Genomic DNA, 16,743 nt, shown 5'->3' with positions numbered 1-16,743 from the left:
CTTTTCATATTTTCATATTTTTGTTTTCTATTTTTCCGTAGCAACGCAAAGTCGATATACAGTTTTAAAGATAACGCGGGAGGTGTTGATGCTAGAATCTATAACTTTTGACTTGGAGCCAATTTTTGGTGCTTTTATAATTCTTAATTGGTGCCAAACGCGCGAAAGTTATATAAACAATTTAAAGAAAGGAAATATGATGAATAAAAGCAGCAGCTTTCATTAAAACCTGAGTTCTATATTGGTTGAAATATTGTAACTTTGGTATGGTTTTGCTCGTATTTTAAACACAATGTGACATTTTTGTCAACTTTTTTAATTTTTAAGAAAGTTTCTTTTTTATTTTTAAGAGTTGGAAAAAGAAGTCTTCATGACATCAAATTCTTTGGATGACATCATTGTGCTTCTAACAATTGAAAATTGCAACAAAAGAAAGTCAAACAAAGATAGATACCCAACAATATTAGTTCGGCTATTTTTTAAGAATTTTTGGTCAACCCACTGACCAGTTTCGGTCACAGAAGCTGACTGGACATTTACCCGGGTTGAAGTTTCTTTGATTTCATACAAAGATCATATATGATTTCATACTGTCCATACGTGATTTCTTAGTACGATCCTTGTATCAAACCAAAGAAATCATATATGATCCTTGTATGATTACCAAGAAATCATATATGATCCTAGTACGAATACCAAGAATCATACATCTGTTTTTCGAAAATCTTTTATCATTTATGTTTTTTTGTTTTTTTTTCGGCAGGGCATCACCTATATGATTCCCCGCATCACAGTGTGCTCCGCCACAAACCCTAGCGTACAATATCATTTGTAACGTTGGGCACTAAATAAAAGAGTAAGTCCAAATAGATATCTAAATTTTTGACATACTCTGAACCCAGTTTATACTTATAAATGCTGATTTACAAGAAATAATCAAGAAAATATTTGCATATAATCTGAAATTCGTTTTCTAAACATGTTTAAGCCACAAAGTTAATCTTTTAGCGCACACAAGGAATCAAATGTGGATTGCAAATGCGATATAATAATTTAATAAGTCCTCTGACTACATTATACGAGAATTTGTGGCACCAGTCAATGTATTATGCTTCATATATGACCTTGTATGAAATCCAAGAAATTTTTTCAACTTCAATGGAAAATCAAAATTATACAGTTTTTAGTCTTTGAATTTTTTCGTATGATCCTTGTATGATTTCTAGGAAATCATATATGGTCCTTGTATGACTACCAAGAATTCATACAAATCATATATGACCTAGTATGATTACTAAGAATCATATATGACCTAGTACGAAATCAAAGAAAGTTGTATGATCGTTGACCCGGGTATTGGCGAAGCATAATTGTAATTTTTGAGTTGTTTGTGTTTAAAGGAGCTACTAAAGGTGTCAAAAAAAAATCGAATCTATTCTGTTACAAGTTCTTTATGCCCCCCTGCATACAAATTATGAATTATTACCCAGTACAATATTATGAACAAAATTAAAACGTGCGCGAATAGATCCCACATTTTTTTACTAAGAGAGACTATACAACACTTTTTTCGATTGTTAAAAAAAACTTTGTCAAAATTGGTTTAGAACATATAAACCCACTCTCTTATTGGTCTCTGTTATATCATTGGACAAGAATGGAATGATTTTCCGTATAATTTCGGAAACTGTCGTTTTGTGGTTTTTAGAAATTATTTAAAACATAGTTTAGGACTAAAATGAAATTGCTATAATGAACTTTTTCATGTTTCCCAACACTTATAAAATGAGGGTTTTTTCGCAAATTGAACGAAAAAAGCACCAAAATTTTTCATCATTTTTGTAATTAGGGTATAATGATTCAGTTGCTCTTTTTCGGTTAAAAATCGCATCTAATATCGAAATCAGACCAAGTTGAGCTTGAGCGACAACGAGCTCAATTATATGTAATTCCTCTCTAAAATTATGACGAAAAAAGAAACCAAGAAAGATTCAACAGAAAATTTAAGAAATTCTGACTTGTGAGATCGAAAATTAAAAAACTGCGATTAAACACTAGATAAAAAAATGGTATTAGATACGTACACACACCCATATATATATATATATATATATATATATATATATATATATATATATATATATATATAAAATCTCGATAAAGTTATTCAATTCTTTGCTGAAAACGTTTTAGGCTAATAAAAAATAGCAGAATCGAAGATATCTGGAAATCTGGTTTAAGGAAACTGGTTGACAAACTAGTTGAAAAAGACTATAGAACAAATATTTTGAAGAGCCTTGCAAACAGTTTGACTATGAACCAATAGAGTCTCCAAAAAATTGGTGTCAATTTTTTCACTGAAAATACAAATTGCAACCTGATGATGACAAGTAATAGTTTGCCACTTTTATTTTCCTATCACACATTCTTACTTTTGATTTTTTGTTGAAATTATGACAAAATAAGAAAACTTTTAATTTTCAGTTTTGCAAGCACAATTAAAAACGACATCATTATTTTGCGTGCTTATAATGAAATCAGAGGTATATATTTTAGTACCAATTGCAGCCAAATTATCACTAATAATTCTAACTGACACGTTTTGGAGTGTCGTTATTTTGTGCACATAAAATCTCAGGGAAGACTGAAAGCAAAGCTATTCTAAGGATAAGTATCCTGACAAAAATTTTCTCCAATTGACAATGAACCATTTCAATTAATTAATATCTTTCGAATACATTGTTTCTCAGTTTTCTATTTCAAGTCCTCTGTCTGTTGTTTTTGAAACTATGATAATAAAGTTTTTTGTAACAAGCATCAATATCCATGCAGCTGATTAAACTCTTTCTGCAAATTGTTTTTTGTCGAATCGCAATTATCTGTTAATTCTCGAATTTCGTAAACTAAATTCTAAAAAGTGCGTGCTTCTGAATATTTGGTCTGAAAATTGAAACTAATAAATTTAAAGTTATTTAAGATGCCTCTACACGTTTAAGTCGGTTTTGTCCAGGATCTTTTTGGTCTGTAAAATAGTTTGCTTGGTCTGATCGGCAATCTGGCCGAGGGTCTGTTTGGCTTGTCCTAGCCAATAGTGTAGCCAACGCTCTGTTCTTGGGTCTGTTTTGTCTTGCTAATACTCTCCTTTTGGTCTGTTTTTTTTCTGGACAATGATCTGGCGGATGGTGTAACGAAAGGTTTACAAGGTTCAGTTATAGAATGGTGAAGTATATATGCGTGTCATCAGCAATTTGATTTTACAGAGAGATAATTTGTGTGATGGGAATTAGAGCCCGGTGCAGAGCCGAATGAAAAAAAAATCAGAGCCGAATGCTTAAACCTGTTTAGCCAAATAATCTGATTGGTTTAAATTAAAATACCTCAAACATAAGAAATGGCGAATTAGTTGTCGTCTCTTTATTAGCCATAGTTTGCTGTCGGGTCTCCGTGGCCGCAACCCCCTGACGGTGGGGGAGAGGGAGGTTGCGACCACGGATAGACCTTTGTTATGCTATTATGTATTTTTTCCCCACCAAAAAGTGCCTTTATATGCTGAGTTTAATATCAAACAATCAGAACACGGGAAATATTTGGCCTAAAATCTCATTTTTTTGGCATTTGGCTGTGCGCGGGTTCGGCTCTACCGATAATTTAGCATTTGTATGATCATCGATCATTCTATAAACAGCTTTAAAAGGTAGATTTTATATCTTCCGATTGTCTGGCGGTGTTCGTGCTGTAGTGATGATCTGGGCGCTAATCTGGCAAGTGGTTACGCATAGGCTCCCTTCGGTCTCGTGAATGACCTGGACAGGAGTCTTTTCGGTCTCTGGCCAACGATCTGGCTAATTTTTTTCAGACTGGTATCAACACTAAGAAAAAGTGTATACTTTTACGTGCCGCATTCCAAGCATTCTTCATCACAAACATATAGTATGTTGTTATGGAATTTGGTTATTACATAACGTCATGGCAAAACTAAGTAAATTTTTGCAAAGTTGCAAGTTACAATTTAAAGTTGGTTAAAACAAACATCCCACGGTATGTTATCAAACATATTCGGACAATGATATCGGATTCAGCTGTCGCAATACACAGTATTAGTAAACCACCTGACTTTCTATCGTATTCCATATATTCAGATAAGGGTATGTCCAGAGTTTGCTAATTAGTTACCTTTATGAGTTATCAGTTATCGGCTGATAAAATACAAAAACTTTGTTCAAATTTAACTACAGAATACGAATTGCAACATAATACAGTCGTAATATTGCTTGAATATGATGCCAATTAGAGTTTCATATTTTATATTTGCCGTGGCCTTCATTTTGGGAGCTAAGGGTAAGTCTTTTCCTTTTTTAAATCTGAGCTCATTTTAGTCATATGGGAAACTATATGCTGAGTTGGCACTATTGATCGACTTCTTGTACAAAATTAGTACCTTTAGAAAACTTATCGAGTCCCAATGAGAAAATTGTTTATATTTTGTTTTTTTTTTCAGTATAATAGAGATATTAAGGGTTATTTTTCTTCTTTAAGCCCAATTTCTGAGATTGATTTATGGAGGTTCATATTTTGTTATGCAATTCGAAGTTATTTTAAGTCAACCTCCCAATGTTTCAACAAAGCATTTTTAATTTAATAATTTTGTCAAAATTTTCCATTAAACTTGGCAAAACTTTATGATAACGGCGTTATCCGTTTGGAGGACTCATCAATAATAACAAATTTTGACTAAAAATCAAATACTCAACTACTTATTGTTCCGACGCCACTTGGGGAGGAACTATAAACTTAAATGTTTTTTTTTTGTTCAGACAATTTTGGTCGATCGATATATTCATTGTAGAGAGTTGTGAGTGGTATCATTAGAAAACCCGTCCAGCAGCGTAGAATTGAGAATTAAACATTTTTTTTTTGAATTTCGTTTTTTTTTCGTGGAGCTATCGAGGATTGAATTTTTGCGTGAAGACGTGATATTTGGCATGATTTTGTCCTTTTTTATTGTAATTTTTCTTCAAATTAGGATTTTTTCAGTAAAAATATTAATTCAAAATAACATTTCACGACACAAAATGAATCAATTTTGAGTTCCTAACAGACGAAAGGCGATAAAAAGATTAGTTCTGGTCTCATGGGGAAGTTTACTATCAAAAGAATTCGAATTCTATTTGAAAGCTCTTTTTTAAAAAAAACTTTGTATTTTTTTGTTTTTTAAGTCACCTAGAGACTAGTCTTCTTCATATCGAGGTTCCGTTAAGTTCAAATTTCATTTACAGTCATAGGAAGCCCAATGAAAAAAAAATGCGTTTTCAAGGATCGCTCACTTTTTTTGACTTCAACTCTGAAATTTTGTAATTTTAAATGAAGTCTTGGTTTTTTGAGTTATCACTAACTATTTGAAGTCCTTTGGCTGAGATTCGTTGAGTGCATTCGGTTTCGTAGTCAACACTAAGTGAACCTATCTAGTGATTTCTGTGGACAGCTAATGGCTGTTAAGACTTCATAAGGATTTTTAGCAAATTTTTTTTAAAACATTAACATAACTAAAATCATAAACTTATTTTCCTGAATTGTAAGTCAGTCTCCATAAAAACAGGATTCTTTTCCTTTTTACTGCAACCAAAGTGTATTTCATTAGGGATTTTAATTTCTAACTATTGGTTATAACTTCAATCCCACAAGATTTCAATTTTTTTTAATTTTTGGATATTTTCGTACTGTTGGTTCTTTTGAAATCTTATCACATTATCCTAATATTGATGGCTACCAATGATTAAAAAGAGAAGATGTTCAGTTGATCTTGGATAATTTTCTTAGAGAAAACATATGTTTTAAATTGCTTCGACAATTTCTTCTCGTACTTTTCGACTGAATATTTGGTTTTCCTGCATCGGTAATTTTTTCATAAGAAATATTGTCATGTCTCATTGATTACCCATGCATGACAAACATTTTACCCCCAGTCAAGTCAAAACTGCTGAGCGTATATATCGACTTAATGACGTTGATACTACGGGTTTTCTCAAAATTTTCGTGGTCTTATTTTGTTCATAATAGTTGTTTTTTTGGAGTTATGTTGTTAAAAACAGGAGAATCCCATTGTTGCTAACATACAATTGAAATTAGAAAAATTTTCATTAAAAGCTACAGTTTTAATTGCTTGGACACTTTTCTCGCTCATTTTTTTGAATTTGCTGTTTTTGCGTTTTTTTATTCTTTAGGTAGCCGTAAAGTACCGACCGGTCTCATAAGCTTGTAATTGAGGATTGGTTAAATGATTTCACCGGAAACAATCAGTTTATAGCAAAAAGTCTCAAAGTTTACGATATTATCCATTTCATTGATTCTGTAACTTTTTCAGTTTTTCTTGTTATTTTCCTCAACTTGTAACTATTTCTCATCATTGAGAGGTCCCATCCTTGTAATTCAAAAGTTCATTTATCTACTGATACTATTTCGTAACTGATATTTTGTTTTTTGGGCAACCAACTTTTTCATAAAAATTTTGTGAGTGGTGTATTTGCGTCTCTTTTTTTTTTCCTTTAGCACATTCGCGTAATAACAGATCCTAATGATTTTCAATTGTGGCCAAATGAACTGATTTTATCTACTTCTATTTAATCTAATGAACGAATTTACGTACAAGTAATAGATTAAAAAAATAGTCAGCAAATAGCTTCTGATTTAAATGGTTTCATTATTTTGTGTTTTCGAAATTTGTTTTTAAAATTTGAGTCCAACCAAAGGTCCCATTGTTCTCATAATGACTTTTTAGTAAATTTATCATGAATTATTTTGTTAAAATAGTACTTTGTTACCTAGTCTTTTTATTGAAAAATCCCATCTGCTGTATAGTTAGCAACAAAATTTTCTTATAGTCAACATTTTTTTCTGATTGCAATTTGACGTTGTTACTAGGTGCTTTTAACTTTTTATTTTAAATTTTTGCCGTGAAATTAGTTATTTTAGTAATTGCTGTTTTTGTCTGTTTTTTTTATTCTCTAGGTAGCCTTAAAATGCCAACCGGTCTCATAAGCTTGTAATTGAGAAATGATTGATTTAAATTTCCCGAAGCAGTCAGTTTCCATTTGCAATGATTTTTCAAACTTTTCATTTTTTTCGTTGTTTTTCTCAACTTGTAAATTGTCATCATCATTGAGAGGATGCATCCTTGTATTTAAAAAGTTAAAATATCTATGATATTATGTCGTAACCGATGTTTTGTTTGTTGAACAAACAGCGTTTTCATAAAAATTTTGTGAGTTGTGTATTTGTGTCTCTTTTCCTTTTGTGTCAGCACAATCGCGTAGTAACAGATTCCAATGATTTTCAAATGAGGTCGTAATGAATTTATTTAATCTACTTCTATTTAATCTAATGAACTTATTTACGTATAAAAAAAAACAACTGAAAAAAACAATAGTCGGAAAATAGATAATGATTTTAATGATTTCATTATTTTGTGTTTTCGCAAATAGATTGTAGTTTTTGAGTTCTTCAGCATCTTTAGTCCGTTTCTAAGGCTGAGTCTAGCCAAAGGTCTCATTGGTTTCATAATGACTTTTTAGTAAATTTATCAGGAATTATTCTGTTAGAATAGTATTTTGTTACCTTGTCTTTTTAAGGAAAAATCCAGTCTGCTGTATAGCTGCCAAAAAAATTATTTTAGTTAAGGTTTTTTTCTGATTGCATTTTGACGTTGTTACTAGGTGCTTTTAGTTTTTGATTTTAAATTTTTTGCATAAAATTTTCGTTTTTTGCTTGAATTGCAGTTCTAGCGAGCATTGAAATGAGGCATGGCATTATTTAATTCAATTAGTAGTTAGGGTGTGTAACAACTCAAGCATCCATTTTTGTTAAATCTTCATTTGGTTGACATTTAAGACAAAAATGTAGATGCGCTTGGATCGGAACATCATGTGTGAACGCACATTAACGAGCATCCTTGTTTTTCAATGTGTTCAAAATTTCCTCTGACTTTTCTAATATTACAATCAAACTTTCGGAAAGAAAAATTATGAAAGTACGCATTATTGAAAACCAGAGCTCCATTTGACTTTCATCTGAGTTTTAGTATTTTCAACTCTCCAGATGTTGACCTGGACCTGAGTGCCAGTAAAAATCAGTACTGAATCATAGTAAATTCATTCAGTTTTTTTTCAATCTGCAGAGCCATTTAAATTATTTATCACACGGAGTTCTCATAAATTGTCTGTGCCATTAAAATTTAAAAATGTCGCCGTTCTCAATTTTTGGTCAAATACTCTGTTTGCAGCTTTAACACTACAATAGAAATTTGACGCAGAAAAATTAATTCTTAAGATTTATTTTGGCATCCTTCCCATTTTAAGAGATTAGCAATTAAATCAGAAAAATTTTCATCAATGAAGATAAAGTTAAATTCAAATCACTTGCCGTCCATTTGTTCATAAAAGCTGTAACATCTTTTGCAATACTGTTAAATACTTTAGACCCAAAACGTTGAAAACCTACCGAAAGTTGCATTTAACTAATACTTTTCAAACAAACTCTGAGTTTCACTAAATCGTAGAGCTGTTTTAGGTTTGTCATTTGTTTCAATGTTGAATACCTTTAAGAGACAACCCAGGTTGCCCACCTTAGACAAGACTTCGAAAACTTACAGGTACTAATACGGTGCCCCAGAAAAACTATGAAGCTTAGTACGGCATTATATACGGCCGTATCAAGTTTTTCACGGCACCGTACAAAATAACTGTAATGCCTGGTTTCTCAACTCTGAGCTGGTAAAATGATGTCAAATCAAACGTTTAACGCATTTAAACTGCTGTTGATTGCTTTTTTTAATCACTGGCTTCACAACTCCAAAAAATTACAAATCTTAGTAGGGCTCCGTATAAGGTGTATATCAAATTTTCCATTTTTTTTTAATTGAACAGCTTAAGCTACAATTTGTTTACTATTTATGAAAATTTTCCTTGTTTCATTCCAACCAAAGAAACATTGCTAGTACTTTAAATTCATTTTTATCAACCCATCACAAATCGATCAAACTTTCCAGCTCTGCTAAAAATGCGCTTTTTTGTTTATTCTATTTTTTTTGTTGGTGCATGTCTATTTATGTTTGATATGGAGAATGCTACAGGTACAATTTTACCCGTGATGTAATAGAGTAAATGCGCCATTGCCGGTGCTGAGCCAGAGATGAAAAAAGCTTCACATAAAGTATTTTAGAAGGATCTCAAAATTCGTATTTTGATACGACTTAAGATTCTTCTCAGATGTTTCTTTTTTTCTCAATTATTTTTTTTGTTTTGTTTTTTTTGTTTCATATGTTTTTATGAGTGATTTTTACCGTGCTATATCAGTACTCTTATCAAAATAAAGAAGAAGAATGGTTAAACCAGAACACTTACATTAGAAAATGTACATCAGAAAAAGAAGCTTTCCTATTCGATAGTTTAAGAAACTGCATTAATATTCATTTAATCTTTTTTCGTACCTCGACAATATTAGGCCGTAATCGTGCTGTATTGAACATAAAACGACTTTGGTTCATTTTTTTTTCCAAAACTTCCATGACGCCATATTATTGCCTTGACAATAAACTGTTTTCTTTTAAACCTGTTAAACACTGGATAAAATTATTTGATCCTGTGGACACGGTTCACTTAAGTTTGATAATAAAAAAATTTTATGAGTTTTTGGGCCTCACTTTTCTTCGGTCAGTTCGTCTTGAGAATAAAACGTTACCTAACGGTGGCCCAACTATTAATTTCGATAAACTTTAATAATTCATCGACTATGTAATTACTGACCACTGTCAGGTAATCGTCCAGCAAAGCAAGCGGATGAGGGGCTGGTTTTGAACAAATTCGGACACCTCCCTAGTTCAACTTAGTCTTAGGTTTACTCTGGTCGATGATTTCACCTAAGAAAAAACGGGGAAAAGAACGTAGTGTAAAAAATGTTCTGGATCAATATCTGTCCCCATTTTTGTCATTATGCCTATGCAAAAAACGCACAGATTTTTCATCGGTAATTTTTTTTGAGTTGCTTCTCTGTCTCTGCGAAGTTCTGGGCACGCATAAAAAAATTAACTCAAGGGTGGAAAAAGTGTAATTTTTTATTCCAGCTTTGTTTACACCTAGAGCAAGTGTGTATAGTTTGCACCTAGAGCAACTTGTATTTACAGTGTAATTTCCGGTTGTTGTACTCTTACCCTCTTTCCCTCCTCTTTTTTCCCTTTCCTTATTAAATTGGGTTACGATGTCAAGAACTAAAGCTGATAGAAACAATAAAGTAGCACCATGTTGAGTCTTTTCTAAAGCGTTGTAAACAAATAATTTCGATCGCCGATGGATACTATAAACTTCCTAAATATTCCAGCTGCTCCTCAAAAACATTTAGATAAACAAGTTCTTGTAAAAAGATTTTAGTGGCAACAAGTAGGCTCGGTTAAGTGCGTTCGCACATCATGTTCCGACCCCGCTCATTATATTTTTGACTTAATTGTCGATATTCTGACTCGTTTATAGAGACACTAAGCTACAAAATTACATAAATAAGACTGGCAAAGCTCAAAAATCCACTGTCTTTTTTTAATATATAACAAATATGTTCAAAAATCATAACAAACAAGCTTTCAACTAAAAGATTAGAAAGTTTATCTGGCCACGTCATAGAAAACTAAGTGTACTTGTAATTATTGAGACTCAGTCATAAGACTATAAAAAAACAATAGATTCAAGCAGAACAGAAAAAATTTCGAGAACACTTTTCAAGCAAAAAATCCTTAAATAGCTTCACGAAACAACAGTAATGAAGCCATTAAGTTTATAAGATATTAATCAAGAGAAATTCACTTCGGTCTCCATTGAACATCATAAAGTCATTCAGTAATAGGCGTATCTTAAAATGAAAACAAAAGGAACCACAAATATTGAGAAGTATCTAAAACTCAAAAAATTGTTCTGAAACAAATTGACTAAGCCCTAAAGTCAGCAATCCAAACGTTTAACGAACAGAAAAATTATTTTGTTTGAAAAAAACTCACGAGATCTCTCAAATGAGGCAGAGATGAAAAAAGTTTTATATTGTTCAACAAACCCTTCAATGAATAAAAACAACTTAGAGAGCCGATGGGACCGGTCACTAATGTGACTACCAGAAAAGACAGCGAAAAAAAAAACAAAAATTTACAAATATATATTACGGCAAGAATTCGTTGTCCATTTTTCTAAAAAAACAACTAATAATCAAATCAAAATTGCATCAGATAAAACCTATGCAAAAGAAACAAACATGTATTTCTTTAGGAAAAAAGTTTTGGTACTTTTTCACAATGCGACTTGATGAGATGTCGACAAGAAAAAAGCAAAAAGTGAAAGTTTAAAAAATGTTGCCGTTTTTTAAGAAAAAATTAAAATCAAAACAATTGAAAACACTATGTAGCGAAGAAAATCCTTGTGACATTCATTTAAAGAAAGTGCTTAAGACCTTTTAATATACAAAAAATGTCATATGACTAGAAAAAGAAGAACAGATACCGGCAAAGTTAAAAAATTCAGAATTTGCAAGAAAACGATTTCTCGGCCAATTAAAATTAAGCTGTTCACTAAGAACAATAAATTTTTTGATGAAGTTTTTTTTCAAATGCCATTATTGTGATATTGTGTAATGGAAACATAAATCTAAAAAAATCGGCAAGTATGCAAGAATCACGTGTAGTTCATGAAAACTCCTAGTACCAAGAGGAACGACCAATTTAGGAAAACAAAAAAGTTAAGAATAGCAAATTTTGTTTCAAGGGACAATAGATTTGACTTGTATATATAGACAATAACCTACAAATTTACAGAAAAATGAATGCCAATGCTCAGAAAATCATTGCCACTTTTTTTGAGACTAAGTCATAAAACTACAAAATAACACTAAATTCAAGCAAAAATAATAAAATTTATAAACAATTATACGAAACCGCAGTGTTGAAGCCATTAAAATTATAAAATGTCAACCTCAAGAAATATGAATCTCCACTGAACATCATAAAATCTTTCAGTAATAGGTGTATCTTAAAATGAAAACAAAAAGAACCACAAATATTGAGAAGTATCTAAAACTCACAAAATTCTTCTGAAACAAATTGACTAAGCCCTAAAGACAGCAATCCAAACGTTTAACAAACAGAAAAATTTTTTTGGTTGAAAATAAATTCACGACATCTCTCAAATGAGGCAGAGATGAAAAAAAGTGTTATATCGTTCAACAAACCGTTTAATGAATGAAAACAATATAACATAGAGGGCCGATTCAAGCAAAAACAAAAAATTTTATAAACAACTGTACGAAACCGCAGTGTTGAAGCCACTAGAGTTATAAGATGTCAATCTCGAGAAATTTGAATCTCCATTTCAGTCTCCATTGAGCATCATAAAGACTTTCAGCAAAAAGACTATCTCAAAATGACAACAGAAAGAACCAAAAAACATTTGAAAACTATTTAATGCTCACAAAATGCTTCTGAAACAAATTGACTAAGCCTTACAGGCCTTAACCTTGACCTGTAGGTATCAGGATTAGGCAAAAAATTGACAGAACTGAGATAAAAAAAATTGACAAGTTCAAAAAACCACGATTACTAAAAATTTCTTAAAACAATAAAATTTAGGTTATAATAGAAACTAGATAACCACCGAAAGCATTGTAAAGGTTAACATAAGCTTCTTGAAGAAACCATTTGGATCTTTGATCAGTGAGAATTAGCAATCAGACTGCAAAAAATGGAGGTAAAATAAAAACAAGAATTCACTTACAGTTTACTAAAACTCTTCGTTTAAACTATAAAAAGCATTAGGTTTTCTCTGGAAACAAACTATATGTACATTTGACCTCATTTTCTTGTAAATGGGAGCTGTAACTATTTGAGCTGTGGTTTGCAGTTTTTTGTCAGTAATTACCCTAAAAAGACAATGAAACAAATCGTTTTGAAAACAAAACCAGCGACCAATTAAAAATTAAAAATTTCTTATTAAAAGAATCCGTGATAAGATCAAAGCTATCCCTGATTTTGAGGCGCTCAAAGAAAACAACCATTTGTTCCAAATGTTTGTGAAGTAGGTCATTCAGTGAGTTAATTATTTCAAAAATTAAAAAAAACAATGATGCTTTTGTAAAAAATTTGCAGTAAACGGCGAAACTTTAATTCTAGAAGACTTATATGGGGTAACTAATTTCAAATAGAGTTTTTTTGGAGATTACGGACTTTGCGTTAGGGGTTTCTAGGTCTGTATCTCAGGAAAATTTTAACATAGTTGACAAAAAACGCATACTCTGCTATTTTTCATGAAAAAAGTTCGGTTTTTGAATAGTTTTTAAAAAAATTCAGCCAAGAAAACTTCAATCAAGCAATTCAGCAAAGCTCTTCTATCTTAAATGAAAACAATATAACTTAGAGGGCCGATGGGACCGGTCACTAATGTGACTACCAGAAAAGACAGCGAAAAAAAAACAAAAATTTACAAATATATATTACGGCAAGAATTCGTTGTCCATTTTTCTAAGAAAACAACTAATAATGAAATCAAAATTGCATCAGATAAAACCTATGTAAAAGAAACAAACAAGTACTTTTTCAGGAAAAAAGTTATGGTACTTTTTCGCAATGCGACTTGATGAGATGTCGACTTGAAAAAAGCAAAAAGTGAAAGTTTAAAAAATGTTGCCGTTTTTAAAAAAAAAATTAAAATCAAAACAATTGAAAACAATATGTAGCGAAGAAGATCCTTGTGACATTCATTTAAAGAAAGTGCTTAAGACCTTTTAATATACAAAAAATGTCATACGACTAGAAAAAGAAGAACAGATACCGGCAAAGTTAAAAAAATTCAGAATTTGCAAGAAAACGATTTCTCGGCCAATTAAAATTGAAGCTGTTCACTAAGAACAATAAATTTTTTGATGAAGTTTTTTTTCAAATGCCATTATTGTGATATTGTGTAATGGAAACATAAATCTAAAAAAATCGGCAAGTATGCAAGAATCACGTGTAGTTCATGAAAACTCCTAGTACCAAGAGGAACGACCAATTTAGGAAAACAAAAAAGTTAAGAATAGCAAATTTTGTTTCAAGGGACAATAGATTTGACTTGTATATATAGACAATAACCTACAAATTTACAGAAAAATGAATGCCAATGCTCAGAAAATCATTGCCACTTTTTTTGAGACTAAGTCATAAAACTACAAAATAACACTAAATTCAAGCAAAAATAATAAAATTTATAAACAATTATACGAAACCGCAGTGTTGAAGCCATTAAAATTATAAGATGTCAACCTCAAGAAATATGAATCTCCACTGAACATCATAAAATCTTTCAGTAATAGGTGTATCTTAAAATGAAAACAAAAAGAACCACAAATATTGAGAAGTATCTAAAACTCACAAAATTCTTCTGAAACAAATTGACTAAGCCCTAAAGACAGCAATCCAAACGTTTAACGAACAGAAAAATTTTTTTGGTTGAAAATAAATTCACGACATCTCTCAAATGAGGCAGAGATGAAAAAAAGTGTTATATCGTTCAAAAAACCGTTTAATGAATGAAAACAATATAACATTGAGGGCCGATTCAAGCAAAAACAAAAAATTTTATAAACAACTGTACGAAACCGCAGTGTTGAAGCCACTAGAATTATAAGATGTCAATCTCGAGAAATTTGAATCTCCATTTCAGTCTCCATTGAGCATCATAAAGACTTTCAGCAAAAAGACTATCTCAAAATGACAACAGAAAGAACCAAAAAACATTTGAAAACTATTTAATGCTCACAAAATGCTTCTGAAACAAATTGACTAAGCCTTACAGGCCTTAAACTCGACCTGTAGGTATCAGGATTAGGCAAAAAATTGACAGAACTGAGATAAAAAAAATTGACAAGTTCAAAAAACCACGATTACTAAAAATTTCTTAAAACAATAAAATTTAGGTTATAATAGAAACTAGATAACCACCGAAAGCATTGTATAGGTTAACATAAGCCTCTTGAAGAAACCATTTGGATCTTTGATCAGTGAGAATTAGCAATCAGACTGCAAAAAAATGGAGGTAAAATAAAAACAAGAATTCACTTACAGTTTACTAAAACTCTTCGTTTAAACTATAAAAAGCATTAGGTTTTCTCTGGAAACAAACTATATGTACATTTGACCTCATTTTCTTGTAAATGGGAGCTGTAGCTATTTGAGCTGTGGTTTGCAGTTTTTTGTCAGTAATTACCCTAAAAAGACAATGAAACAAATCGTTTTGAAAACAAAACCAGCGACCAATTAAAAATTAAAAATTTCTTATTAAAAGAATCCGTGATAAGATCAAAGCTATCCCTGATTTTGAGGCGCTCAAAGAAAACAACCATTTGTTCCAAATGTTTGTGAAGTAGGTCATTCAGTGAGTTAATTATTTCAAAAATTAAAAAAATCAATGATGCTTTTGTAAAAAATTTGCAGTAAACGGCGAAACTTTAATTCTAGAAGATTATATGGGGTAACTAATTTCAAATAGAGTTTTTTTTGGAGATTACGGACTTTGCGTTAGGGGTTTCTAGGTCTGTATCTCAGGAAAATTTTAACATAGTTGACAAAAAACGCATACTGTGCTATTTTTCATGAAAAAAGTTCGGTTTTTGAATAGTTTTTAAAAAAATTCAGCCAAGAAAACTTCAATCAAGCAATTCAGCAAAGCTCTTCTATCTTAAATGAAAACAATATAACTTAGAGGGCCGATGGGACCGGTCACTAATGTGACTACCAGAAAAGACAGCGAAAAAAAAACAAAAATTTACAAATATATATTACGGCAAGAATTCGTTGTCCATTTTTCTAAGAAAACAACTAATAATGAAATCAAAATTGCATCAGATAAAACCTATGTAAAAGAAACAAACAAGTACTTTTTCAGGAAAAAAGTTATGGTACTTTTTCGCAATGCGACTTGATGAGATGTCGACTTGAAAAAAGCAAAAAGTGAAAGTTTAAAAAATGTTGCCGTTTTTAAAAAAAAAATTAAAATCAAAACAATTGAAAACAATATGTAGCGAAGAAGATCCTTGTGACATTCATTTAAAGAAAGTGCTTAAGACCTTTTAATATACAAAAAATGTCATACGACTAGAAAAAGAAGAACAGATACCGGCAAAGTTAAAAAAATTCAGAATTTGCAAGAAAACGATTTCTCGGCCAATTAAAATTGAAGCTGTTCACTAAGAACAATAAATTTTTTGATGAAGTTTTTTTTCAAATGCCATTATTGTGATATTGTGTAATGGAAACATAAATCTAAAAAAATCGGCAAGTATGCAAGAATCACGTGTAATTCATGAAAACTCCTAGTACCAAGAGGAACGACCATTTTAGGAAAAAAAAAGTTAAGAATAGCAAATTTTATTTCAATGGACAATAGATTTGACTTGTATATATAAACAATAACCTACAAATTTACAGAAAAATGATTGCCAATGCTCAGAAAATCATTGCCACTTTTTTGAGACTAAGTCATAAAACTACAAAATAACACTAAATTCAAGCAAAAATAAAAACTTTTATAAACAACTGTACGAAACCGCAGTGTTGAAGCCATTAAAATTATAAGATGTCAACCTCGAGAAATATGAATCTCCACTGAACATCATAAAATCTTTCAGTAATAGGTGTATCTTAAAATGAAAACAAAAAGAACCACAAATATTGAGAAGTATCTAAAACTC

The 16,743-nt window shown here is 31.1% G+C and overlaps 1 protein-coding gene across 1 annotated transcript in view; it reads left to right on the top strand.

Moving 5' to 3' along the window:
* The first annotated feature begins 4,052 nt into the window (after positions 1–4,052).
* LOC142343927 (uncharacterized) overlaps positions 4,053–16,743 on the top strand; it is a 32,568-nt gene continuing 19,877 nt past the window's right edge. Inside the window, exon 1 of the mRNA XM_075395327.1 lies at positions 4,053–4,338. Coding sequence (XP_075251442.1) covers positions 4,278–4,338 — 61 coding nt within the window. The 5' untranslated portion in view covers positions 4,053–4,277. The remainder of the gene's footprint in view (positions 4,339–16,743) is intronic.

Source organism: Convolutriloba macropyga, chromosome 8 (genome assembly GCF_964194025.1).
Source record: "Convolutriloba macropyga chromosome 8, txConMacr16.3, whole genome shotgun sequence".
Lineage (NCBI taxonomy): Eukaryota > Metazoa > Xenacoelomorpha > Acoela > Convolutidae > Convolutriloba > Convolutriloba macropyga.
Note: the sequence above shows the minus strand (reverse complement) of the source record. Positions and strands in the feature narration are given on the sequence as shown.